Below are 26576 nucleotides of genomic sequence, written 5' to 3'. Positions count from 1 at the left end.
CTGCAGGTAAGCAGAATTTTATCATTACTCTCAGTCTATGAAGTCGATTTGGAGCAGTGTATCAGAAAAATGCAAGTCATAAGATATTAAACATGAAGCACGCTTACCTGGCTGTTGAAACAGAAGCATTGTCTGTGGGGAGGTATGAACAGGCAGTGAGCGCGTTCTTTGCACGGAGCTGTGAGATCGACTTGGCATACTATTACTCCCACCAGGGTTGGCAAACCACAGATTCTATTGGGAAAACCAAGAAGGAACCATAACTGAGTAAATTGTACAAAATGGGGTCAAGAACACTGCACAAATAGGCACCATGCCCAGTCCCTGGCACATGTGTGGCTACCTATGGGCAGGGCCGCGATCAGGGCATTACTGCCCTTAGTGGGCCCCCTCTTGATTCTGCTCACCGGACCCCAGATCATAATAATATACCGTGACCCGCCATCGGCGGCATACATCTCAGCTCAGGGAGATTTCCTAGTGCTGCACAGCCATCAAAACAAAATGGTCGTGCATCTCCAGGGCTCCCTCTGCCTCTTCTGTGATGTGCTGGTGACGGATAGTGAGGAGTTGGGGGTGGAAGACAGCAAATGATGATGAATTGAGAGTGAAAAGTGGGGGGTAGTGTGGGGGGTGTGGGAGGGCACATCAAATAATGATAACTTGAGGGGGGGAGAGGGCGGACATGACAATGAATATGGATGGAGGGGGGTATGTAAATATAATGAATTGGGGAGCAGGAGGTACAGAGTGGGGGCATTGAGGATGCAGTGACTGGTAACTGACTGGTAATGAATTGGGGGAAAGGCTAATTAATTTATATATTTATTGGGTGGGAAAGTGGCTATGTATAGTTAGTGGGGGCACAGTGGTGGATTATAATTTATATTTGGAATGGTGGGCTGCATAATAACCAATTCTAAATTAATGGGTGCACGTCTTTATTCAGCTGTATACTGTAGAAATTGGGGAATGTGCTCTGGAAGCGGTGCTCTAGATAACTCGTTTTCTGCAGATATGAGTCCTGGCTGGAAGAAGTGATGGCTGTCTGTGCTGGTGAAGAAAGGCAAAGATTAAGGCCTTCAACTTGAAACATCACCGGCAAGTCAGTTTATTACCCGTACACTTGCACTGTATAATATAGAGGGGGATCCTGTGTATAATGTCACTGGTAATCCCTGTATTACCTGTACACTGACACCATATACAGAGCTCCTGTGTATAATGTCACCGGTGATCACTGTATTACACTATATACAGAGCTCCTGTGTATAATATCACTGGTGATCACTATTACCTGTACACTGACACTATACTCAGAGCTCCTGTGTGTAATGTCACTGGTGATCACTGTATTACCTGTACACACTATCACTATACACTGTATACTATATACAGAGCTCATGTGTATTGTGGTAATATTAGCATTGTGTTTTTTTTATTAACCATAACCATCAGTATTGTAGTACTTGGTCACTATGTAATGGTAATATGTTGTCTGGTCATGGTGTGGCGGTATTTATTCCTTGTATGTGGCATTATTGGTAACTTAAAAAAAAAAAATGTATGCGACTCATTCCTTTAAAGAAAAAAAAATATACCTAAAGAGTGTTAGCCATTTTAAAAAAATGTTTAATAGGTTAGAGTAAGGCCCGGCCAAAAGAGTCTACCTTGTCGTGGTTGTAACGAAAAATTTTTTTTTGCCAAAACAAAAGCTGCTGGCTATATGTGTGATTGGTGAGGATGTGGTGCAGATGTGGAGTTTTTCCAAGAGTGGGCAGTGGGACTGTGGGAGATTAGAGGGGTGGAGGCGCAGCTGGGGGTCAGGGAGGTCTGAAAATATTGCCAGTATGGGGCCCTGAAATTCCTGCTTATGGGTAAACCCATGAAGAGCACTACAGTCAAGCCCGTTCTAGCTTGAAATGGCTGATAACAGAAGACAATAAACTGTAATATAGAGTTTAATTAAAGCCCGATAGGCCACGTAGAGCGTTACATAAAAAGCGGGCATTATATATAACAGACAGTATGGGATATAACTAACAGGGGAGTTTATTATTGCATCTTACAAATCTAGGCTTCATAATCTCGATCCTAATTATTCCAGGCAACACCTCTGGACTAACATCAACCCCAAAAATAGCTTTATTGAAAGCCTGCTCTTCCTCCACATCTGTAGTTAGAAGGAGCTTTTGGCCAAATATGTTTTCTTAAAGGGCCAGCACCACTATGTAAGGACAAACTCCATACTTCCTACCTAAATGTACATTTTTTTTTCAGCTGGAGCTGTATTTTTTCACCTGGTCTGCTCCTGGATCCAGAGCTTAAAGTCACTTTGCGGGCCCCTTTGGTACCCCCTCTGCAGGGAACACAGGAAATGCCTGCAGTCTGTTCTCACTACTTATTTTTTTTTTTTTTTATTTCTTTAAAAGGATCCAGACATGTGGAAAAAATAGAACATGGTTAAGTAATCATGTGTTCGGGAGGGACGGCAACTACTTATTTTATCGTGGCGTCGTAGTGTTTGTAATTTAGGTTCCAAGACATTGTGGGAAAAAAAAAGAAAAAAAGGACACTGGTGTCACAAAAAAAAATAATTGAAAAATAACTGAATATTTGGGGGAATTGAGGCGGGTATGTGGAGATGGTTAGCCCCATTCTATATATCACCGATCGCTGATGTAGCTATAAGGGGTCACATCCAGCTCAATGCCCTCCTGCCATAATATGCAAATTTCCTAGGAGCACTGCATGGCTTATAAGCCTCCTCACACTGGTATGTAAGAAACGTTACCCCTTAGATGTCCTGCCATAAGACACCAGTATAAGCCCGTGGTAGGTTGGGGCAGATTTTGCATTGAAGCCCATGAACATGTTACATCTCTGCCTCCAAGAATATTTTGCACCAAGAGCAGCGACTCTTTAGGGCATTATAAAACGCCAATAGTCCGGCATCTTATGATGTAGAAATAGTTTTTTTTATTATGGCAAGATCAAGAAAGAGTTGGAATCAGTGAATTTGGTCCCACACCAAGCACTGCAGCCCTCCAAAGATGTTCCCTTTAGGAGATGAATTTGCATATTCTGGTGCACCAACCTGTCTCCCCTGCTTCAGCATTGCAGGATTATTGGACGTTGTTCGCTGCGTCGCCCCCAGGAGGCTGCTTGGACCCAGCAAACCAAGTCGTGTGCTGGGGAGGTTCCGGGAGGGGATCTGAAACTGCCGGGGGTTTCTTCTTGCTATTGCTGCCCCCACAGATCCAGCTGTGGGCAACGAGTTGGACTGTCCAAACCCTCGGCTGCCAATGAAGACGTCAACGCTGGTCCTGGTGACGGAGACATTTAGAGATTTAGAACAAAAAAAAAAATCGACACAAGAAAACAAATGTACATTTTTTTTTTAGAAATTGTAGCCCCAGATGCAACACTGGTTAATTTATGTAAATTAGCTCTCTTCTAGAAGGAAAGTGTCTAGTGACACCTATAGGTGGCCCTATAGAACAGATCTGTAGTTTCTGCAGATAATTTACATACATTTTCCCAGAAAGCATTGCCTTTACGACTTCCTATTCCAGCTACTCCTCAGCGAGCAGAGAGGGCTCCTTCCTTGCAATCATATGTAGTGCTACAATTCCGTATTGTAGTTGGGTCTTTTCTGTTCATACTGGACCTCCTTGTGCATGGAAATAAAGTCAAGGACTAGAGGGCTACTATCACAGCAGAACGCCAGAAGGAGTTAGCTGAGGGTCTGAGCACAATTGGGTGTCCAAACACTGCATTGGCTGCCGTTATCATGCAATAACTAGATGGCTGCAACATTAAACGGGTATAATGAAATTAGAAAAACTCGTTTTCTCCAAAAACCGCGCCATACCTGCCCACAAATTGCGATTTTAATTTTACGAGTACTTCCCCTTTAAAAAGAAAAACGTGATGGAGATTTACATTCCCCGAGCTGGTGTATGCAGCTGAAATTTCAATGACTTGCTGCTGCAGCCTGGGGGAGACGAGGAAACCCCTCATCCTTTTCCTAAAATAATACATCAATGTCATAAATTCATAAATTCTAATTGAAGTGATCAAAGCAAAAAGGATTGGAGGCTTTTCCTGCGCAGAACTTCCCAATCCCGGACCTGCAGTTCGCTGGCAGCGCTGTAATGTATGCTCAGGAATTTTTACTGCAAAGGAAAAAAAAAAAAAAGAAAAGAAAAAACCCCATAGCCTGCAGACAGAGATGGGTTTCCCAACAAGCTGATGAAATGCAGTCACTAAGGTAACTAGCACACGGGGGATCTGAACCCAACCTACTTTCTCTGCTGCCGGTACCCAGCAACATCCAAGAGGGTTTTCCGTGGAAAAGACCTGTATAGCTTCTGTACTTGCTGTTTCCATGACAACAGTCTCTTCTTCTGTGTCTCCGTAAAGGCCTGTGCAAATACATCATTTTATCGGACTGCACCAGAATAAAGCACTATGCAATGGAAAGCATCTGCAACATTGGAACAGATTTCTGATACACAAATATAATGTTTAAAAAAAACATAAAATCCCAGCAAATATGTACACAAATTGCACGCAGATCTTGCTAGGACCAGCTTTGCTACCTCAGGTAGGATTTTCCTATGGGCAAAATCTAATGAAGCAGCCTTCTTCCCTAAAACGAGAATTTCTGGATACTTTCAAGAGCGCACTACTACTGAGGTCATCCGTGGTTCAAAGATGTCTGCAGGGACCACCCACCTTCCCCGCTGCCCGCACAGTAGAGCACGAGTGCTCGTGCGTGTACTATGGGCCGCCATCAGCATTTGCATCCCCCCTTACCTCACTGGGGTTTAAGGGGTAAGGCTTCTCCCAGAGGACCCTTATTACCCCACTTTTTAGATTCTTATTTTGCAGTATATGGTGCAATTTCTTGCATCAAATTTTTCAAAATGACACACGGCAAAATAAATGAAAAAAAAAAAAATAAAAAATCCAGGCTGCATGAGTACGTTTAGCAAATATTATGCACACTTTTTAGAATTGTCACAAATAATAAAAATCAACCGCAAACATTGGGTTTTAGGGTATGTGCACACGATGCAGATTTAGTGCAGATCTGCAGCAGATTTTTCTGCTGCAGAAACGCTGCAGAACTGCACTGTGATTTACAGTACAATGTAAATTCATGTGAAAAAAAAAAGCTGTGCACATGGTGCAGAAAAATCTGCGCAGAAACGCTGCAAAGTTCAAAGAAGTGCATGTCACTTTTGTGCGTTTCTGCACCCCTCCATTAATAGAAATCCGCAGTGGTAAAAACTGCACAAAATCCGCATCAATTCCGCACAAAAAAAAACGCACCTGCGGATTCTGCCAGGAGATGCAGATTTAGTGCAGAAAATTCTGCACCACATTTCCTACGTGTGCACATAGCCTGTGAAGGGAAAAAATTCACACAATAGTCAGAGGAAAAAGAAGAAAAATAAGTGCAGCCTAAAAGAAGAATTTGATGAAAAACAAAAAAATAAAAAAAAAATAACCACAGAAAGTAGAAAAGACATACAGGCACAAATGCAATAATTAAATCAGGACCTGCATATGTGTGTGATGGAATTACAATGCTCAATCAATTACACCTACCCTCACCACCATTACCTGAATCACCAATGATACCACGAAAATGGCCCAAAAAAAAAAAAGACTGTAGCCAGCACCCATATATGGTGGAGCACAGTGGTCAGCACCCATATACGGTGCGGCACAGTGGCCAGCACCCATATACGGTGCGGCACAGTGGACAGCACCCATATACGGTGGGGCACAGTGGCAAGCACCCATATACGGTGGGGCACAGTGGTCAGCACCCATATACGGTGGGGCACAGTGGTCAGCACCCATATACGGTGGGGCACAGTGGCCAGCACCCATATACGGTGCGGCACAGTGGACAGCACCCATATACGGTGGGGCACAGTGGCAAGCACCCATATACGGTGGGGCACAGTGGTCAGCACCCATATACGGTGGGGCACAGTGGCCAGCACCCATATACGGTGCGGCACAGTGGCAAGCACCCATATACGGTGCGGCACAGTGGACAGCACCCATATACGGTGCGGCACAGTGGCAAGCACACATATACGGTGCGGCACAGTGGCAAGCACACATATACGTGGGGCACAGTGGCCAGCACCCATATACGGTGGGGCACAGTGGCCAGCACCCATATACGGTGGGGCACAGTGGCCAGCACCCATATACGGTGGGGCACAGTGGCAAGCACCCATATACGGTGGGGCACAGTGGCAAGCACCCATATACGGTGGGGCACAGTGGCAAGCACCCATATACGGTGGGGCACAGTGGCAAGCACCCATATACGGTCGGGCACAGTGGCAAGCACCCATATACAGTGGGGCACAGTGGCAAGCACCCATATACAGTGGGGCACAGTGGCAAGCACCCATATACGGTGGGGCACAGTGGTCAGCACCCATATACGGTGGGGCACAGTGGCCAGCACCCATATACGGTGCGGCACAGTGGCAAGCACCCATATACGGTGCGGCACAGTGGACAGCACCCATATACGGTGGGGCACAGTGGCAAGCACCCATATACGGTGGGGCAAAAAAAAAAAATATATGTCTCAACCCATAAACATATGAGCTGAATAAAGGATAGGGGATACATGTAGGGTCACTGACTGATTGGACCCCCACCAATTAAATGAAACACCCCAAGCTCCCCATATAAATGGCACAGTAGTGTGCACGTGCAGCCAACAGACAATAAATGGAGCAATGGTCACACATGCTCACTACCACTATATATACACTTGACTAGTGGTGGTCCCAGTGGCCAGACCCTTAAGTGATCCAATCCTGTGATAAACAATAAACACTAAAGCACTACAGAGTGCAACTTTTGTGTTTTTGTATATGGAGGTAGCTGCTCCTAGTATGCACCTGAAGTGCCAGTCAGTCTTTTTGTCATCTGATCCAATCCTGTGGACAGAGAATATATTTATTTTATGGGACAATCCTTTTTAATTAGCAGTGTTCTCAAGTTTAAAAGTTATTCACTATCCACAGGTTAGGTGATAACTTTCCGATCACTAGGGTACAGCTGCTGTGGCCCAAACAATCCAAAGAGAAGGGGTTCGGAAGATCCCTGCGTGAATGGAGACTGGAAAGTTGGATAGGGGATAACTTGAGAGTGTCACTTACTTCATGAATAAGGCATTTGTCAATCAGCTGCAAATACGAACTGATGTTCTCTTCATCTGGTCTGGACACCAGGAGCTGAGTACAAACTGAGGGGAAAAAAAAAAAAACACAAACAGGATAATAAATGGCGACAGGTCAATAATATGAGAAAAAATAAACATGGCTGATATTCATATTTCTCAGAGGGAGACCATGCTCAACCACTATTGTTACCAGCAAGGAACAAAGTTACAGGATTCTTCCAAAAATAGCACCACACCTGCCCAGTGGTTGTGTCTGGTATTGCAACTCAGCTGCAGCGAATGGGGTTAAACTGCAATACCACAATCAACCTGTAGACAGAAGTGGTCATTTTTTTGGGGAAAAAAAGATGGACCTTCTTGGAAAGTCGTTTAATGAAACCCTTTTAAAATGTATCCTTCTAGGTTTGCACTGCTTACCTTTACCCATTACCCTTGTGAACTGTCCTGGAAGATCCCCTTCAGGTAAAGGGATGCCTCCACTCTCGCCCTCTAGGTTGCCCATATGGTGCTGCTGAATTCCTCCAGAAGCAGAGTCTTTGCTTTCTGATCCTTGACCCTCAGTGCCTAGTAATGATGACTGAGGGTCCGACTCCCGGCTGTGGTCTTCAGCAGTGGAGTTTTGTGCGGAGTAGGATTTGATGGGTGTGAGAATCATCTGGTGCAGCTCCTGGAGCGGCCCCCGCAGGTTGCCCCCTTCTAGGATGTCCTGTGCAATGTAAGATGATGCTGATGAGATACATGAATGCCCGCTTCCACAATCAGCACAGAAGACACTTGATCATCACCTTTGAGGGATCTTGGACCGGTGGGAACTCTTACCAGTGAGTCCCATGGGAACACTTACCCTTTCCAATGACTTCAGCAGAATGTGCCGCTCTTTCAGCTTCTGGATACTGATCACTATTTTGTGCCTTGCACCTTTTGTAACATTCTGAAATAATGGGAACAAAAAAATACATATTTTTTTTAATAAAAATCTCAAAAAAACCAAACACCCCAAAACATACAAGTCTGCCTGTGATAGGACTAGCTCCATGCCCACCACCCAGAATAAAAAAACCTAATATCCCAACCATTTACTGCACCAGTGATTTCTACTCAGGACCCAGCAAGAAGCCATCACATGCACATGGGGTCCCTCAGCTGTTGCAACACTACAACTCTCAGCATGTCCTGACAAGTTTATCACAGTAATAGAATTAAAAGAAAAAATCTTGGCGTACCTGAGCCTCCAGCTGACACTCATTGAGGGACATCATCTCCTCATAGGTCATCTGAGAAAACAGGGCTGCGTACTTGTGCAAACGAAGACTTTTGAGCCACGCGGGCACATCTGCAAGACAAGGGTTTGGTGGAACTCAATGCAAGTCAGCCAGCAAAAAGGATTCCCACACAAATCATTAGATTCTACACATTAGAAAGATCTTAGACCCAATAAGGCTGGAGTACTTACTATGAAAATGAAAAACTGACTATTATACAGAAACTGAAATGAGCTTGTTAGGAGTCAAATCAAATGAGCTTGAGTCCAGTGGTTTTAGTCTTCGCCCCCAGCCTGACAGCTACAGCTTGTACTTCGCAGTAGCAGGATTAGGATTGAAGGACATTGAGGATCTGTCAATCAGAATCAGGGTGGGGGGATTCGTCAGCAGCAGGGAGGCAGAACACTGAGGGGCTGTCCATTAGCCAAAGTAGATGGAGATTCAGCAGCCACAGAAGCAGTGAGCAAGAACACTGAGGGGCTGACAAATCTATCCAAGTGGACTGAAATATAATTATACAGCCACACTCATATAGACATTCATAATAAGTACACTAGCCTCATCAGATCAGATATCCATTTACTAACGAATGCAGTTTTTATTGTGAAATCTGGTGACAAATCTATCAGGATTCTTAATTTCAGAATCCATCATAATTAATACAAAATAAATTAGGGAAGCATGCAGCTCTAATTCTTCTTACAATTCTTGACAGAATGAGAAAGATCCTAGTGTAAGACAATGGGGCTCGTTGGACGTTTGTATGTGTCATGCAATGGACACCACACAGCAGACGACAATGGCGACCAACACACCTCATGGCCTTATAACAGCGTGTGTGGAACTATGCAAGTGTACAATGGAGGCTCTGACTTCCCAGCAGCCGTATTACGTGGTAAGGAAGAGTCTTTATACATTTCCTACTGTTTATGTTCAGAAGGGAGGACATTGTTACATTGCCTAAAATTATTCCATATATAAATAACCCTAAAACCATGAATATACTGAAGCAATGAGACCCGAAGACAGATAGGAGACGTGCAGCATGTGAGGACAGAGGAGTCTGGTGCCGGGAGCGGACCCTCGGGTGTGAAGACCTATGTGCCTAGAGGGTCCAGGATTGTTCGTTCCACTTTCTGAAATTCAGAAAAGTGCTTCACAGTATGGAAGGAGGGGGGGGGGGGGGGGGACATATAGCAGAAATACAAAGATTACAAAATAAAAGTAAAATTACAAAAATTAAAAAAAAAAAAAAATTACATTCTCCTGATTAATAAGAAATATTTGTGTTTCAGCCATTTTCCCTTTTCTCTCAGCAGACGTCCTCGTGTGCCCCTCCGCTGGCTTCAAGCATTCTGGAAGCGTTCGATAGAAGTAAAATGTACCACTAGCAGCTAGAAGCCATTAGTTTAATTGTCGAATTGCAAACGGCAAAACTTCACCCAGCTGCCAGGGGATTTATTTATTTATTTTTTTTAGAGCAAACATGGCTCCTCCTCAGAGTCTACCCCACGACCACTCGCAACCCGGGTCATTCAGGGGGCATGAAATCTCGCAGCTGTCAATAAGGAATATCAGACCCAACAAATGTGACCTCTCAGATAAAACGCAGGGATCAAAGATGGTGCACACATGCAAGGATAAGACAAATCTGTACACGGGGCAGAGAGCCTGGCTGGAGCCGAGCAAATTCTGTCAAGTCTTTCAGTGGAAATTGCGCATGGCCATCAATGCCACTTCCACAGCAAATGACTATGTTGCTACCAAGCTGTTTTTGGAAGGCGCCCATCTGAAGCAATGCAGAGGGCGTCGCATGTTATAGCAGAGGAGGAAGGTAAGAGCAATCGTTTTTTCTTCATGTGTCTGAAAAGAGGTAGAACGGACATTATAACAGGAAGGGGCCAAGGTCGAGGGGGCATTATTATAGAAAGGGGACTAGAACAGGGGGAAACTGAACATTATTACAGACAGAAAGGGGCCCAGGACATTATTACGGAAAGGGGCCCAGGATGGGGGATGAACATTATTACAGAAAGGGGCCCAGGACGGGGGATGAACATTATTACAGAAAGGGGCCCAGGACGGGGGATGATTATTACAGAACGGGGCCCAGGATGGAAGGGGTAAACACTATTACAGAAAGGGGCCCAGGATGGAAGGGGTAAACATTATTACAGACAGAAAGGGGCCCAGGATGGGGATGGGGGTGAACATTATTACAGAAAGGGGCCCAGGATAAAGGGGGCACATTATTACAGAAAGGGGCCCAGGATGGGGGGGGGGGGGGGTGACCATTATTACAGAAAGGGGCCCAGGACGGTGGGGGGGACATTGTAACAGGAAGGGGCCCAGGACAGGGGGGACATTATTACAGAATGGGGCCCGGGGGGGGGGGGGGGGGGGGGGGGGAGGGATATTATGACAGGAAGGGGCCCAGGACGGGGAATTGGGAGGTTTAGGGGAGACATTACAGAAGGGCGTCAGGGATTGGGGGGGGAAGGGGAGTTATTATAGAAAAAGGCCCTGGATGGGTGGCCATTACAGAAAAGGGCCCAGGACAAGGGGGGGGAGGTGGTAGTGGGTGGAGAGGACTACAGAGAGGGGCCCAGAACATGGGACATTATTACAGTAATGGGCCCAGGACGGGAGGTGGGGAGGGGGATTACAGAAAGGGGCCCAGAACAGGGGACATTATTACACGGGGGAGATGAATAGGCATGACTCTAGAACACTACAGAGGCCTATACATCTGACCCGCATGCAGGTGGGGGGCTAATCGGACTCTAGTTACGCCTCTTGGCCCAAATGCCTATTTACTGGTGGCAGAAAGCCAGACAATGTGATATACCAGTATGTGTGACCATAAAATCCTTGGGGTTTTTGTAGTGCTCCTTCACGTCACATCTCCTGTCTCATTAGCTCAGGCTCATGCATGCTTGCCTCATGCTTTACACTGTAATCTGGTCTTACATTGCCCATTGTAAAGAACAGGCCGTTTACCTAGAAGGGGAGCCTACTACACTCACCTTTCATCCCGCTTCCTTCATCTTGGAATGTATTACGTGCAGCAGAGGGGTCTTCTAAGTGCTCACTGCCCCCACTCCCCGAAGAGGCCACGCTGCTTTGGGGAGACAGAGGGGCATGATCAGATGAAACACCCTGCGATCCTCGAGCTCTCAAATCTTCATGAGACATCCACCCATGTCCTAGTGGCTGGTTCGGCACATTCATGGGCGGGGTAAGGGACACCGATCTTTTCAAGGGGCTGTGGTGCGTCTGGCCTGAGAGAACTGAAAAAAAAAAAATGTAAAAATAAAAAAAAGGTAATATTACTAATAAACGGAAGGGAGAGAATAAGATGAAATTATGAGTATTGGCCAGGATTAAAGAAAAAAAAAATGGATGATTTCTTCCTTAAAAAAAGAAAAAGTGTCTATAGGTCGTGTGTGGTATTACAGCTTGGCTCCATTCACTTCAATAGCATTAAAGGGACACTGTCACCTGAATTTGGAGGGAACAATCTTCAGCCATGGAGGCGGGGTTTTTGTGTGTTTGATTCACCCTTTCCTTACCCGCTGGCTGCATGCTGGCTGCAATATTGGATTGAAGTTCATTCTCTGTCCTCCATAGTACACGCCTGCGCAAGGCAAGATTGCACCTTATGCAGGCTTGTACTACGGAGGACAGAGAATAAACTTCAATCCAATATTGCAGCCAGCATGCAGCCAGCAGGTAAGGAAAGGGTGAATCAAAAACACAAAAACCCCGCCTCCATGGCTGAAGATTGTTCCCTCCAAATTCAGGTGACAGTGTCCCTTTAAACAGCAATTCCTATCAGGGGATTGCATGATAACATAGAATGTCAATCCGGTGGGAAAAATCCCGTAGTTTTTGTCTGCAGCCACACTGCTTTCCTGAGGCCATGCCCCTTTAATGCCCATTTTCTGCCTCTCCATACCCTTTTCCCACTTGACATTGCTTATTTCCATGTGGTTTCCAGCAGATTTAGAGTCCCACAGATCTCTCCTTATTCCGGAAGTTGGCAAGAAGAGAAGCTATTTAAAGACATCTCTGATTAAAGGGGCGATGTAGGATTTCAAAAAAGAAAAAAAAAAAAGTTGAGAAACAGCACCACCTATGGGCTATACATGGTACTGCAGTTTAGTTCTATTCAAATGAATCAGACTCAATAACATCACCAGACCCATCGCCGGGGAAGGGGAGAGAGTAGGTCCTGTTAAGGATTCTAAACAAACCCTTTATATCTCTGAAGATTATAACTTTGTACAGCCATTATATAATCTAGAATATTTGATAATTTAGCACCTATTAAAAATTGGTATTTAAAGTTATAAAGGTGCCATCATTTCGATTAGTGGGGCTTTAAGCCCCCCCCCACAAAAAAGTAACAACATATCTTTGTGGTTAGCCATCACTTAATGAAATAGGAATACCCCTGAAAATCTCATTAAAGTGCCCCCGTCATCAGGATTGTGCTTAGTGACTACAGACAGTGTCAGGTCAGCGCCGTTATACTGATTACACTTATACATAGTGATGAAATCCGTCTTGTGGTTGTTGTGGAATCTTTATTTCCAGCTGATGATATGTTTGTGCTACGAGGTGGGGCAGTGGGTGGGGATTCATGTGGTGCTGTGAGTAGGTATTCACCAGTATGGCTTCTGACAGGTCACCGACTTGTCCCTTAGTTTACATAATGAATATTGTATATACATAATGAAAAAAAAAATCCCCTTCTGCAGACAGCGGCCGTGGCCCCTGTGCTGCAGCATAATCACGTGTACTGTGTTAATAAATGTGCTTGAGGTTATCCTCATATTTAAAAAAGAAAAATCCATTTGAAAATGGCGCCCTCTCAGCAGCGGCTATTGGTGTACATAGAGATGATCCAATAGCAGCTATTGCTCATGCGTCAAACTTTTTTTTCTAGCAAGATGGTGCTGCCGACGCCTGTACAATAGCAGCCATCAGATCATATATATATATATACACATACATATACACACATATATATATACCATATATATATATATATATATATATATATATATATATATATATATATATATATATACATATATACATATATACATATATATATATATACACACACATATATATATACAAACATATATATACACACACAGATAGCTGCTACTGCGCAGACGCGGCGGGCGCCATTTTCAGTTTTTTCTTTTTTATCAGGATAACCTCAATCATAATAAATATATACATAGTAAACATGTGATTATGCTGGCCGCCCCGGAACACAAGCATATCATTAACTTAAAACCAAAAATAAAGATTACACAACAACCACAAGACGGATTTCATCACCAGGTATCTGTGTAATCAGTTTAACGGCGCTGACCCGACACGGTCTGTAGTCACTGAGCACAATCCTGCTGACGGGAATTTTAATGCCAGAAAATAATTTTATCACTGTTAAATACTGCCACCTGCAGGCAAAAAGTATAGAAAAACCTAGACTAAAAAGGATCTATCCATTGTTAATGTAATGGATCACAGCACACTCTGACACTTAGAACCTGATGTATTGGGATTCCCTATAATTAGTCATCGTTATTCTCTCGTGAAAGACTCCTGAGCGGAGATTAGAACAATGCACCCGATGCTCAGCGACGACTGCGGCAGCAGCTTCACTGTCAGGGTTTTCTGTGGTCTCCAAGGATCTCTCAGCAATTACGAAGACTGACAGTTTAATGGACTTCTAAACCATACAAGTGAAAGTTAGAAAGTAGCAGCTGCTCGTGGTCAGGATCTTTGGTTAATACATACCCAGATTTCTACAGAGATCCCGACACCAGAGACAAGTAAATTAAGAGAAGGCCAAAGGGACGTATTTGATAAACTAAAAACATCACCGCGAATGCATATATACAGTTCGGTCCAGAAATATTTGGCCAGTGACCGAATCTTCGCGATTTCAGCTCTGCAGGCCCCTATTTTGGAGTTAAAATTAAACAACAGAGATGCAATTGAAGTGGAAACTTCCAAATTCAATTAAAAGGGGTTGAACCAGTTGCAAAACTACTTTGGGAAGGGGGGGAAGGGGGGGGAGAGGGGGCGGTCGTCCCCGTGCTCTAAGGGCACCCAGTTACATTCTGCGGCAAAGCAGGGAGAATCGATCTCCCTACACTGCCAATAGGCGGAAGAGCCCGCTGCCTGGTGCCAACAGTGCCCCTCCCATCATCGCAAGTTCAACTGTATCAGCTGGCTACAGCTGACCGCATTTATGAGAGGGAGCAACGCTCCCTCTCACATCATTCCCCTCTCAGTATGTGATGTCTCTGATGCAGACATTGACAGCGGGCACAATGACATCACTACTCGGCGTCCACTATCCAGAAATGTGCAGGAGGTCTGAGGAGGCGACTCAGGTGAGTATTGTATTTTTTTTTTTATGGGGGGTGCATTAGACTATAGAGTGTGTATTATACTAGAGCGTCTGCATTATACAATATAGACTCTGCCTTTGGGGAGTGCATTATACTATATGGAGGCTTATGGGTATGGGGAGTGCATTATACTATAACGAAACCTATGGGAAGTGCATTATACTATATGTAGGCCTATGGGGAGTACATTATACTATATGGAGGCCTATGGGGACTACATTAAACTATATGGAGGCCATCTAGGGGGCCATCATACAGTGTGGAGATTAAAGTGACGGGGTACCATACAGTGTTGGAGTCCTCAAGCAGTTTGGGGGCTACTAAGGGGTCAGTATACTGTGGGTGGTACTATACAGTAAGGGGGCATTATACTGTGTATAGGGGAGCTGTACAGGGAGAGACTTGAGACATTATTAAATGTAAAGTGGACACTTATTGTTATAGGGGAACTCCGGTTACTGTAACTGTCAGAGGGGCACACAGAGGGCACTAATACATTCTAGGGGACAAAATGTGGGCACTGTGTTCTAGGATACTTGAATAGGGCATTTATATATTCTAGAGGTTTGTTTTACCATTTAGAGGCACACTGTTGCACACAGCAGGTGCAGTAATAGGGTCACATACAGCAGCAGGATAAGGAGTTTGTGCAGGTTGGGGACAGATGCTGATGGGGCTGGAAATATGAGAAGTGACATGTGTCTTTGTTGTATTCTCTGCAGCCAAGTCCTGGCTGGAAGAAGTTGTCATGTCGGTCTGTGTCAGATGGAAAAAACAGGAAAAGTTAACTATTTCATCAGAAAGAATGTCAGCGGTAATGTGTCCTCCAGTTGAGTTGTAATCAAGGTTACCTGGTTAGGGGTCCACTCGCCTTCCCTGAACCAAAACCCTAGCTACGCCTCTGGGTTGAACAAAAATATCCTGTGAATAGTTTAAGAATTTCAGCGATTTTTCTACAAAGCCTCGTCAGGGCTCAAAAGTAATTGGACAAATTAACTTTACCATAAGTGAAATGTTCATTTTAATACTTTGCAGAGAATGCTTTGCAGCAATGATAGCCTGAAGTCTGGAAGCCATGGACGTCCCCAAACACTGGGTTTCCTCCTTTGTGATGCTTTGCCGCCTTTACTGCAGCCGACTTCAGGTTCTTGTCTGCGGCTTATGCTTTGTCCTCTTCAGCCTGTGAACTGCGGATCAATGGGACCGAGATCTGATGATGACTATGACATCATCCTTGCTGCATTTGGCTGAATCTGAGCAGAAAGTTTCGCCCTGTAAACACAAGATTCATTCGGCGGCTTCTGTCTTCAGTCACATCAATAACCACTAATGACTGTGCCATTGGAAGCCATGCATGTCCACACCGTCACACTGCCTTAAACATGTGTTACAGAGGATGTGACGAGGATCAAGAGCCGCTCCAAGCCTTCTCCAGACTTTCTTCCTCCCATCATTCTGATAGAGGTTGATCTTGGTTTTGCTTCTCCAGAACTGGGCAGGTCTTTAGATGTTTTTTGCCAAAATCTTATCTGGCCTATTTTTAAGGCTGATTAATGGTTTGAATCTTGTGGAGAACTCTCCGTATTTACTTTCACTAAGTTTTCTCCTTACAGTAGACGTAGCCAGGGTCGGACTGGCCCACCGGAGAATTCTCTGGTGGGCCCAGGCACTGACACCTGCTGGTATATTGGCCAGCAGCTGCCTAGGGCCCCCACTGCTCCAGGGGCCCCCCAGCCAGTGGAGTGTCGCTAATAGCGGCACACCCAGCTGCTATGGGGCCCCTGAGTCAAGGGGGGTCCTTCTGGTGCCAGAGAGCAGTAGATGGACAGGAGCCTGTCCCCGCTGCTAAAGAGAAATGAATATTCACGCTTCCCCATGCCCCCATGGGCGTGGAGAGTCGTGAATACCATTTCACTTTAATGGCGGGCAGCGTTAGCTGCAGGCTGAGGCTAAGGCTACGTTCACATTCGCGTCTTTGGACGCAGCGTCGTCGCCGCAACGCACGATGGATGTGAAACGCACGCAAAAACGCATTGTTTTGTGACGCATGCGTCCATTTTTGGCTTGATTTTGGACGCAAAAAAAATGCAACTTGCTGCGTCCTCTGCGCCCTGATGCTTGCGCCAAAAATTACGCATGCGTCACAAAACACAAGACAACGCATGTCCATGCGCCCCCATGTTAAATATAGAGGCGCATGATGCATGCGTCGCCGAACCTGCGCCCCACGTAACGCAAATGTGAACGTAGCCTAACACTGCCCGCCGCTGCTGCTGAATGGGGGGCCCTGGAGGTGGGCACCTACAGGGCGGCGATCCTTGATTGTGATCCCTGCAGCTTGGGACCAGAGCGCAGCTGCAGGGATCCACGCTGTCCTCCTTCCTGCCCGGCACTTCCTGTCTGAATCAGTGCGGCTGGATGACGTAATCAGTCAGCATGGCTGTTTCAGACAGAAAGTTGCCGGGATGTGCTGCGGCTGCTGGTAACGTGCGGAGAGGTGAGTGGGTGCTGTCTGTGTGTGTTTGAGTGCGCCTGCGTGTGTGCGCGAGTGTGCCTGCATGTGTGCAGCTGTGTGTGTGTGTGCCTGCTGCTGTGTGTGTCTGTGTACGTCTCTGCCTGCCCGCGTGTGTGTCCCTGCCTCCGTGTGTGCAGCTGTGTGTGTGGGGGGAGGCAATGATGATTGTGCTGGAGGCCATGATGATGGTGCTGGAGGCAATGATGATGGTGCTGGAGGCAATGATGATGGTGCTGGAGGCAATGATGATGGTGATGGGGGAAGCAATGATGATCGTGGTGGGGCAATGATGATGATGGTGGTGGGGGAGGCAATGATGATGGTGGGGAAGGCAATGATGATGGTGGGGAAGAAAGCAATGATGGTTGTGGTGTAAAGGACACAGATGGTAGTGGTGGAAAGGACAATGGTGGTGAGGGAGGAGGCAATGATGGAGGTGGTAATGAGTACAATGGTGGAGGGGAAGAACAATGATGGTGGAGGGGGCTGAATTATACCCTTTCAGGTGGGCTGCATTATACCCTATGAGGGGGCTACATTATAATTCTGTGGGGGCTGCATTATTCTCTGAGGGGGCTACATCATACTATATGAGGGGAGCTACATTATGCCCTATGAGGGGCTACAGTATATTCTATGGGGGGCTGCCTTATGAGGGGTTGGCATTATACTCTGAGGGGGCTATATTATATTCTGTGGAGGGGCTGCATTATGTTATATATGGGGGCTGCATTATTCTCTCAGGTGGCTACATCATACTATATGAGAGGAGCTGCATTATGCCCTATGAGGTAGCTACCTTATATTCTATGGGGGGGCTGCATTATACCTTATGAGGGGATTGCATTATATTTTGTGGGGTGCTTTATTATACCCTATGAGGGGGGCTGCATGATATTCCATGAGGGAGGCTACATTATATTCTATGAGGGATCTGCATTATATTCTGTGGGAGGCTACATTATATTCTATGAGGGGGGCTACTTTATATTCTATGAGGGGGCTACCCCAACCCCTGCTACATAATTAAGATGTGTACTACCTTATATTATGCCCAGATATTAGCGTGTTTTACCGCACAATTGATGGTCTTGAATGTATTTCTATGTAGCTACATAGTGGGCCCCAAGATTTTCTCTGGTGGGCCTAAGGTGCTCCAGTCCGACGCTGGAAGTAGCTAATGAGACGCAGACTTCCTGGAGAGTGTTCTTCACTTGGGAGGGAATCTTGTGATGGGGTTTTTCTTCACCAATGAAAGGATTCTGTGATCATCCACCATGGTTGTCTTCTATGGACATCCAGACCTTTTTGGATTACCAAGCTCACCACTGCGCTCTTTTTATTTTTTGCACAATGTACCAAACTGTTGATTTGGTCACTCCTAACATTTCAGCCATGTCGGATGGATTTCTTTTTCAGCCTAATGATTGTCTGTTTCTCTTCTATTTACAGCTCCTTTACCCACATCTTGTGTGTTCACAGCAAAAACTTCCAAATGCAAATGCCACAAGTGGAATCAGCTCAGGACCTTTTACCTGCTTAACAGATGATGGATTAATGAGGGAATAGCAAATGCAGTCCATTAAAGAGCTCTTGAGATAACTGTCCAATTACTTTGGTTCCTTTCAAAAGAGGCAGCTATATATTAAAGAGCTGTAATTCCTAAACCCTTAATGCAATTGGGATGTGACTACCCTCACATTAAGCTGAGAATCTGCACTTTAAGCCCATATTGATTATACAACCCCTGGCAAAAATTATGGAACCACCGGTCTTGGAGGATGTTCATTCAGTTGTTTAATTTTGTAGGAAAAAAGCAGATCACAAACATGGCACACAACTAAAGTCATTTCAAATGGCAACTTCTGGCTTTAAGAAACAGTAAAAGAAATCAAGGACAAAAAATGTGGTAGTCAGTAATGGTTACTTTTTTAAGAGGTGGTGCAACAAAATACTAGTGATGTATTGGGAGTGTTTTTTTGTTTGTTTTTAATGATTCCAGAATTTTTGCCAGGGGTTGTATAACTTGGATCCTGAATAAGTTTTGGTTAACAGCTGAAATGCCAAAACATGTCACTATCCAAATATTTCTGGATCCAACTGTATTTGGTGAGGCAGATGGTAGGTCCATTGTCAAAGGTCACTTTATATCCACGTCCTTGGGATCAGTGGGAGCCCCGCAGATGAAACGCCACCAATCAGCAGAGTGTCACCTATTATGTAGATAGGTGAGGCTTTGCAATCTTGGAAATGTCCCTGTAATTGTAATATAATAATTTGACTATTTTATCTTGGCTCCCAGCACAATTGGTCAGATATCAAGCTTTGCTTCAGGTCGCCTTAGAGAGACCCAGGAAGGATCTGTATGAAAGAAATGTGCAGCTTGGCCTGATCTCAGCAACTGGTTTAAGACAAACTCCAGTAAGAGAACTCCATGGAATGAATAGCATCGCACCAGTCATTCCAGGGCCGCACTTACACTTTCACAGCTAGGCACCTGTTGGATTACTGGCTGAATGTGATGTACAGCTGCTCCAAAAATACATACATGGGGCCCGATATATAAAGATATCAAACACAGCTGCTTGCTCCATACGGACTGATTCCCATTTTTGTAAACCTCGCAATATTTGACTGTATCAGGTAATTATTCTCTAAGTGATAACTCTCCTACAGCACCTCCAGAGGGGAAGTGAAGCATTACACATTGCCTGTTAAAATTTATGAGCCATTGATACAAATGTTCAGACATGTTGGGTCCTCCAGAGACCTCGATACTTGTAACCCATCTACTCTGCTGACAAACTGAGGTGTGGAGGATATCCCCTTTTAAAAGCTCTATAAAAGGGCATTTAAAAAACAGACACCACATTTAAGTAAATGCAAAACTAACTAATAGTAACTAGGTCCCTACAATTAAAAAAAAAAAGGGAAAAAAAAAGAAGAAGTGTCATGGCTAATATGACATTTTGTGGAAACTTATGCAAATTAAAACCTTAAAAAAAAAAAAATAAATAAAAAAAAATAAAAATAATATATATATATATATATATATATATTCTATATATCTATATCGATATAGACCTATATATCTAATATATATATATATATCTATATATCTATATATCTATATATATATATCTATATCTATATCCACACACACACTTCAAATGTGGTGGGAAAGGTCATCTGGCCAACGCCTGTACTGTAGTGAAGTGCAGCCTTTGTGGGGAAATCGGCCATGTTGCTGCGGATTGCCGGGATGTTAGGTGCAACCTCTGCGGTAAGATGGGCCACCCTCACAGGGACTGTCCAGACGCCTGGCATAATATCTGCAGAGTCTTCCCTGATGCGGCTGTACTGGCAGGGGCAGAGGCTCTGGAGAATGAAGATGTGGTGGCAGGGGCGCATGAGGGGGAGGATTTAATGTCAGGAGAGATGGTGACCAGCCCAGATGCACAACAGGAGTCCACTCATGTAACACCAGAGAAGCGGGGTATAGAGGTCGCTCCTCAGGTCCAGCAGCCTCAGGTAGCCCCCCCTTCAGCATCACTGTCTGTATCTGATGACTGGAGCGTTAATCACAATAAAAAGAAGAAAAAAAAAAAACACGTCCTGCCGTAAACCTGAGGCAGAATATGACACCGGTCAGAGTGCTACTAAGAAGGTTCAGAATTCTGCAGGAGTGATGGTTGCGTCCAACAAGTATGGAGTTTTATCTGAATCTAATGATGACGATTATGAAACAGAGTTGAGGAAAGTTGATGCAGAGTGTGACAGGGACATAAAGGCTTCCGCTTTGACGGAGGGTGGTCCTCTATCTGTAGACCCTCAGGTAGAGTCTGACATTGACACCAGTGGTGGACAGAACATCTCTGACTCATGATGATGGCAGTTACTTTGCTCCTTCTCTATTGTGTTGTGATGGCAGGGTTCTCATTAACACTGACCTCAAGTAATGTCAATAGTATTAAGGCAAGAAGGACGAGACGTGGTGTATGAACATCTCACACATTTGGACACCGATGTCATTTTCCTGCAGGAGACACGACGGACATCTCTGGGGCTTATGAGAGAGGCTGAGAGGGAATGGCGGTGTTTTATATTATAATAATAAATAATAATAGTACTACAAGATAGATTTATTCAACAACTTTCAAAATACTTTGGGGCATCACGGTGGCGCAGTGGTTAGCACAGCAGCCTTGCAGCGCTGGAGTTCTGGGTTCAAGCCCCACTAAGGACAACATCTGCAAAGAGTTTGTATGTTCTCTCTGTGTTTGTGTGGGTTTCCTCCAGGTTCTCCGGTTTCCTCCCACATTCCAAAGACATACGGATAGGGAATTTAGATTGTGAGCCCCAACGGGGACAGCAACGATAATGTGTGCAACCTGTAAAGCGCTGCGGAATATGCTAGCACTATATAAAAAAAAATAAAGAAAGAAAGAAATAATTCTCAAAACCTTTTTATGGTGGCAAAATAGTAAAAAATGTTTGTTAAAATGTGCACAAAACAGACATTCGCCAATTTCCAAAGAGTGTTCGGGCTTAGTGGAGGGCAGGGTGAGTAAAGGCTCAAAATATTCACTTAAGAAACTGGCATAAATTGTAGTGGAAATGTCTGCTAGCTATGGACATGGTCGCACATTACCAGCCTCCTGCGCAAATCTTACTCCAATGGGCTTCCATTTAAGACCAGTATGTGAAAAGCCACTGAAAGGTTTAGACCCCTGCGGATCAGAAACGTTCACACTTTCACTTGGATGTTCCATTTCTCTGTTCCGTTTTGGACATGAATTTCTATTTTTCAGTTATCTAATATATGTGTGTGTGTGTGTGTGTATGTGTGTGTGTGTGTGTGTGTGTGTGTGTGTGTGTATGTGTGTGTATGTGTGTGTATGTGTGTGTATGTGTGTGTATGTGTGTGTATGTGTGTGTATGTGTGTGTATGTGTGTGTATGTGTGTGTATGTGTGTGTATGTGTGTGTATGTGTGTGTATGTGTGTGTATGTGTGTGTATGTGTGTGTATGTGTGTGTATGTGTGTGTATGTGTCCGTGTCCGGGATTGGCATCTGCACCGTTGCAGCTACACAGTCACAAAATTTTGCACAGTTACACGTCTGGACCCCGAGAGCGTCATAGGCTATGTTGTGAGGCGAAATTGTAACCCCGTGCGTTCCAAATCAACAAACAATTTTACCCCTATCTACATAATGGGGAAAAAGTGAAAGGAAAAGTGTTGGAGGCAAATTGACAGCTGCCAGATGTGAACAAGGGGGACTTAAAGAATGAGAGCGATGGAGCCAAAGAGTATATACCGTACAGTTGCTAAGGTGGGGGCCCGACATGGGATACTCACCACACACGGGGATATGAACACACACAAAATGTGCCACACACTACCACATGCTTGAACACATACCACCCTCAGCACACATTTCCACATTTCACCACACATACACCAACCTCGCCACATAAAAGTCGAAACACAAAAGTCGCCGCTCAAAACTCGCCACGCGCAAAACTCACCTCATGGACTCGACACACGCAAAACTTGCACACGTGGAAAAATTGCCACATGCACATAAGTTGCAACACATGCAAAAGTTGCCTCACACAAAACTTGCACATACTTAAAACTCACCACACAAAACTCAACACACACAACTTGACACATGAAACTCACCCTAAAACACATACAAGTCCGGTATCCTTCAAAAATAAAAATCTGATTAATAAGCAGACAAACTACAAGAGCAACAAATGTACCATATATGAAACACGGCAGCTGTCAGTCACATGACCTGTCTATTATGTGTATGTGTGAGCTAATATATACTGCCAGGGGGAGGGCTTCCTGTTGGCTGGGGATTTATCAGGCTGCCAATTTAGCTTACAAATACTGAGGTAAAAATACTGACCAAATAATGTGTGAACGAGGTCTAATACAGGAGGAGATGACACACAGGTATATACTATAAACAGGGGAGAGGACACACAGATATATACTATATACAGGAGAGATGACACACAGGTATATACTATATAGAGGAGGAGATGACAGGTATATACTATATAAAAGAGGAGATGACACATATGTATATAGAGGAGGAGATGACATACAGCAGGTATATACTATGTGTCATCTCCGCTTTTATATAGTATATACCTGTGTCATCTCATCCTGTATATAGTATATACCTGTATGTCCTCTCCTGTATATAGCATATACCTGTATGTCCTCTCCTGTATATAGTATATACCTGTATGTCCTCTCCTGTATATAGTATATACCTGTATGTCCTCTCCTGTATATAGTATATACCTGTATGTCATCTCCCCTGTAAATAGTATATACCTGCTGTATGCCATCTCCTCTTTTATATAGTATATACCTGTGTCATCTGCTCCTGTATATAGTATATACCTGTGTCATCTCATCCTGTATGTCCTCTCCTGTATATAGTATATACCTGTATGTCATCTCCCCTGTAAATAGTATATACCTGCTGTATGTCATCTCCTATATATACCCATTTACAGGGGAGATGACATACAGGTACATACTATATACAGGAAATGATATACAGGTGTATACTATATATAAGGGAGATTAAAAACATGTATATACTGAGGGGAAAAAGAGGTGTGAGGTGAAAATGAAAGGTGAGAGTGCAAAATGAGAGGAGTGAGAAAAAATAGTGGAGTGATCGGAAAATGACAGATGTGAGGTCCAAATGACAAGTGTTAGGGGGGAATGAGAGGAGTGAGGTGGGAATGAGAGGAGTGAGGGGGAAAATGAGAGGTGTAAGGGAGAAAATGACAGGTGTAAGAGGGAAAATGAGAGGCGTGATGGGAAAATAAGAGAAGTGAGGTGCTATAACTAACCACAGATATTTACTATGCCCAGGCAACGCCGGGCTCGCAGCTAGTTCCAAATAAATAAGTTGCATAAGTGATGCAAACGGAAGCGGAGGGGGCGCAATCGATAATCATGTGGTCGGTCTTGTTTCGTGTCAGTCTTCAGAACGGAAGTAACAGTTTTGCATGCTGTGATTTTTCATCTATCCTAAAACGGACACACAATGAAACGACCCCATAAAAGTCAACGGGCCCCTCTACTTCTGTCTGCATCAGTAACGCAACAAATCCTTTTTAGGCATTTATTCACTTTCCATGAATTCAGAAAACTAGAAATGTGAATGTAGTAAGTAACCGCCCCACTCTAGATCTCCCGTCCCAACATACATCCCACGCTATGTTCCCTGCCCCACCCTACAAGCCCCACTACGTGCCCTGCCCCACCCTACATCCCAAGCTACATCCCCAGCCCCACCCTACATCCAAGCTACGTCCCCCGCCCCACCCTACATTCCAGGCTACGTCCCCCGCCCCACCCTATATCCCACGCTACGTCCCCCGCCCCACCCTACATCCCAGGCTATGTCCCCGCCCCACATCCAACCCTACATCTCACGCTACGTCCCCCGCCCCACGCTTTTCATGACAAACTACATCAGCATCAATGATCTATTGATATTTGAGAAGATGACCATGGAGCGGCCGATCCCTGCTAGCCGCAGCTCTGGATACTTCCCGAATGGTCAATCTGCAGAGATCTTGAAAAGCGCAACAAATGGGAAAACTAAACATTAGCAAAGTGCAATCCTTTTTCGCCAACTACAGGAGCCCTTGTCCGTAAATTGCACAGATTGGAATGGAAGGAGAAGGCTACTGTATTAGCCATCTGAGCTAGTATCAAATCAGAAGAGTTAGCAACATATGTGAACGGAAAAAGCCAAATTTAACCAGGCAGAGAGTATAAAACCCACAAAACAATCCAACGTGGTTCTCAGGAGCGCAATAAACGGTTCCAGGCGTCCTAATTAACTCTACACTTGAAATATGGAGCAAAGGATGGAGCCAAGGACTAACTTCAGTTTCTGGGGAGGTAAGACGCAGTGGAAACGTCTCAAGAGCTTAATGGAAACCTTTATCTACAGCTCGCCTTAATTTTCATTTGTGCATAATGAAAGCAGAGTTTTTAATGCCAGACCCAAAGTGCATCAATCATCCTCCGAACAGTCGCTGAGGCTCATCAGCCTGTCCATGCCTGCAGGAAGATGTGACCATCGAGTAAAGGAGCAGCTTTTTCTCCAGTTCTCTTCATTGTGTTTATTATACCTCATTTATTGCATTATTCATGTTGGGTTGCATTGGGCTCGCTGCGGTCATATGGGCGCCATCTACAGGTCATACACTGGAACTGCACTATATTAAAATTGTTTCAGATCATAAATCTTTAATACCTTAGTATTGGGACTGGGGTACAAGGGGTCCCCACCAGAGGAATACTGAGGTTCCACTCTCCAGAACGCATCCCATTAAACCTTGTATAACCTGCATGTACAACAATAATTACATCAATAATAATATTTTAGGACTCAAAACTACCATTTCCAGCAGGCTCTGAATGCCGAGAGCAGTAGTAATTCTGCAACATTTTAAGACCGCAGGCTGGATACCACCACATAAGACTTCTTAGAGGATGTGTAAACTTTTGCAACCACTTTTTTTTATGGCTTTCTAAGCATATTATGGGGACTTCTCCACTATCCACAAGATGAGGGATAAATGTCTGGTAACTGAGAATACCACCTTTGGGGTTCATAGTCCCCTGTGTGAACAGAGTGGTTGTGACCAGGTTCCATTTACTTCTATGGGATTGCTGGAGACTAAGTCAGTCTCAGAGGAGAGTTGGACAGCCGTATAACTCAGACGGGGATCACAACCTAGTGGTCGGACTGGCCTGACCCGTGCGCCACAGCTGCATAGAAATACATGCTGTAACGCTCATGTTCGCAGAGCCACCGGCCAGTTCGGATATTGCGATACAAGTTCCAGATCTACAGCAGTCTGACTTTTCCCTTACAGACGTGAATGGAGTTGTGGTCATGCTCGCGCACAAGGTTGGACATGGGTGCTTCACCCCCATGAAATTAGTTTACTCCTAATAAATAATTAGTAATTGTAAATGACTCATTTTATAACCAGATTGTGTTGGGTGGGGGTTCAGTGATCCCAACCCAAGGAAATAATTCTGGGGTCACACTATCTATACAGACAG

The 26576-nt window shown here is 44.6% G+C and overlaps 1 protein-coding gene across 2 annotated transcripts in view; it reads right to left on the bottom strand.

The window, feature by feature from the left end:
• The window catches only part of SAMD4A (sterile alpha motif domain containing 4A), a 138791-nt gene that overhangs the window by 7795 nt on the left and 104420 nt on the right, over positions 1 to 26576 (bottom strand). Inside the window, exons 4-11 of one of the 2 annotated variants that reach the window (XM_069738652.1) lie at positions 11520 to 11783; positions 8455 to 8564; positions 8076 to 8162; positions 7649 to 7937; positions 7209 to 7294; positions 4309 to 4427; positions 3098 to 3326; positions 108 to 234 (exon numbers count right to left, since the gene is read on the bottom strand). In XM_069738652.1, coding sequence (XP_069594753.1) covers positions 108 to 234; positions 3098 to 3326; positions 4309 to 4427; positions 7209 to 7294; positions 7649 to 7937; positions 8076 to 8162; positions 8455 to 8564; positions 11520 to 11783 — 1311 coding nt within the window. The remainder of the gene's footprint in view (positions 1 to 107; positions 235 to 3097; positions 3327 to 4308; positions 4428 to 7208; positions 7295 to 7648; positions 7938 to 8075; positions 8163 to 8454; positions 8565 to 11519; positions 11784 to 26576) is intronic. The other variant, XM_069738660.1, reaches the window with a different exon arrangement.

This window comes from Ranitomeya imitator, chromosome 1 (genome assembly GCF_032444005.1).
Source record: "Ranitomeya imitator isolate aRanImi1 chromosome 1, aRanImi1.pri, whole genome shotgun sequence".
NCBI classification, from domain to species: domain Eukaryota; kingdom Metazoa; phylum Chordata; class Amphibia; order Anura; family Dendrobatidae; genus Ranitomeya; species Ranitomeya imitator.
Note: the sequence above shows the minus strand (reverse complement) of the source record. Positions and strands in the feature narration are given on the sequence as shown.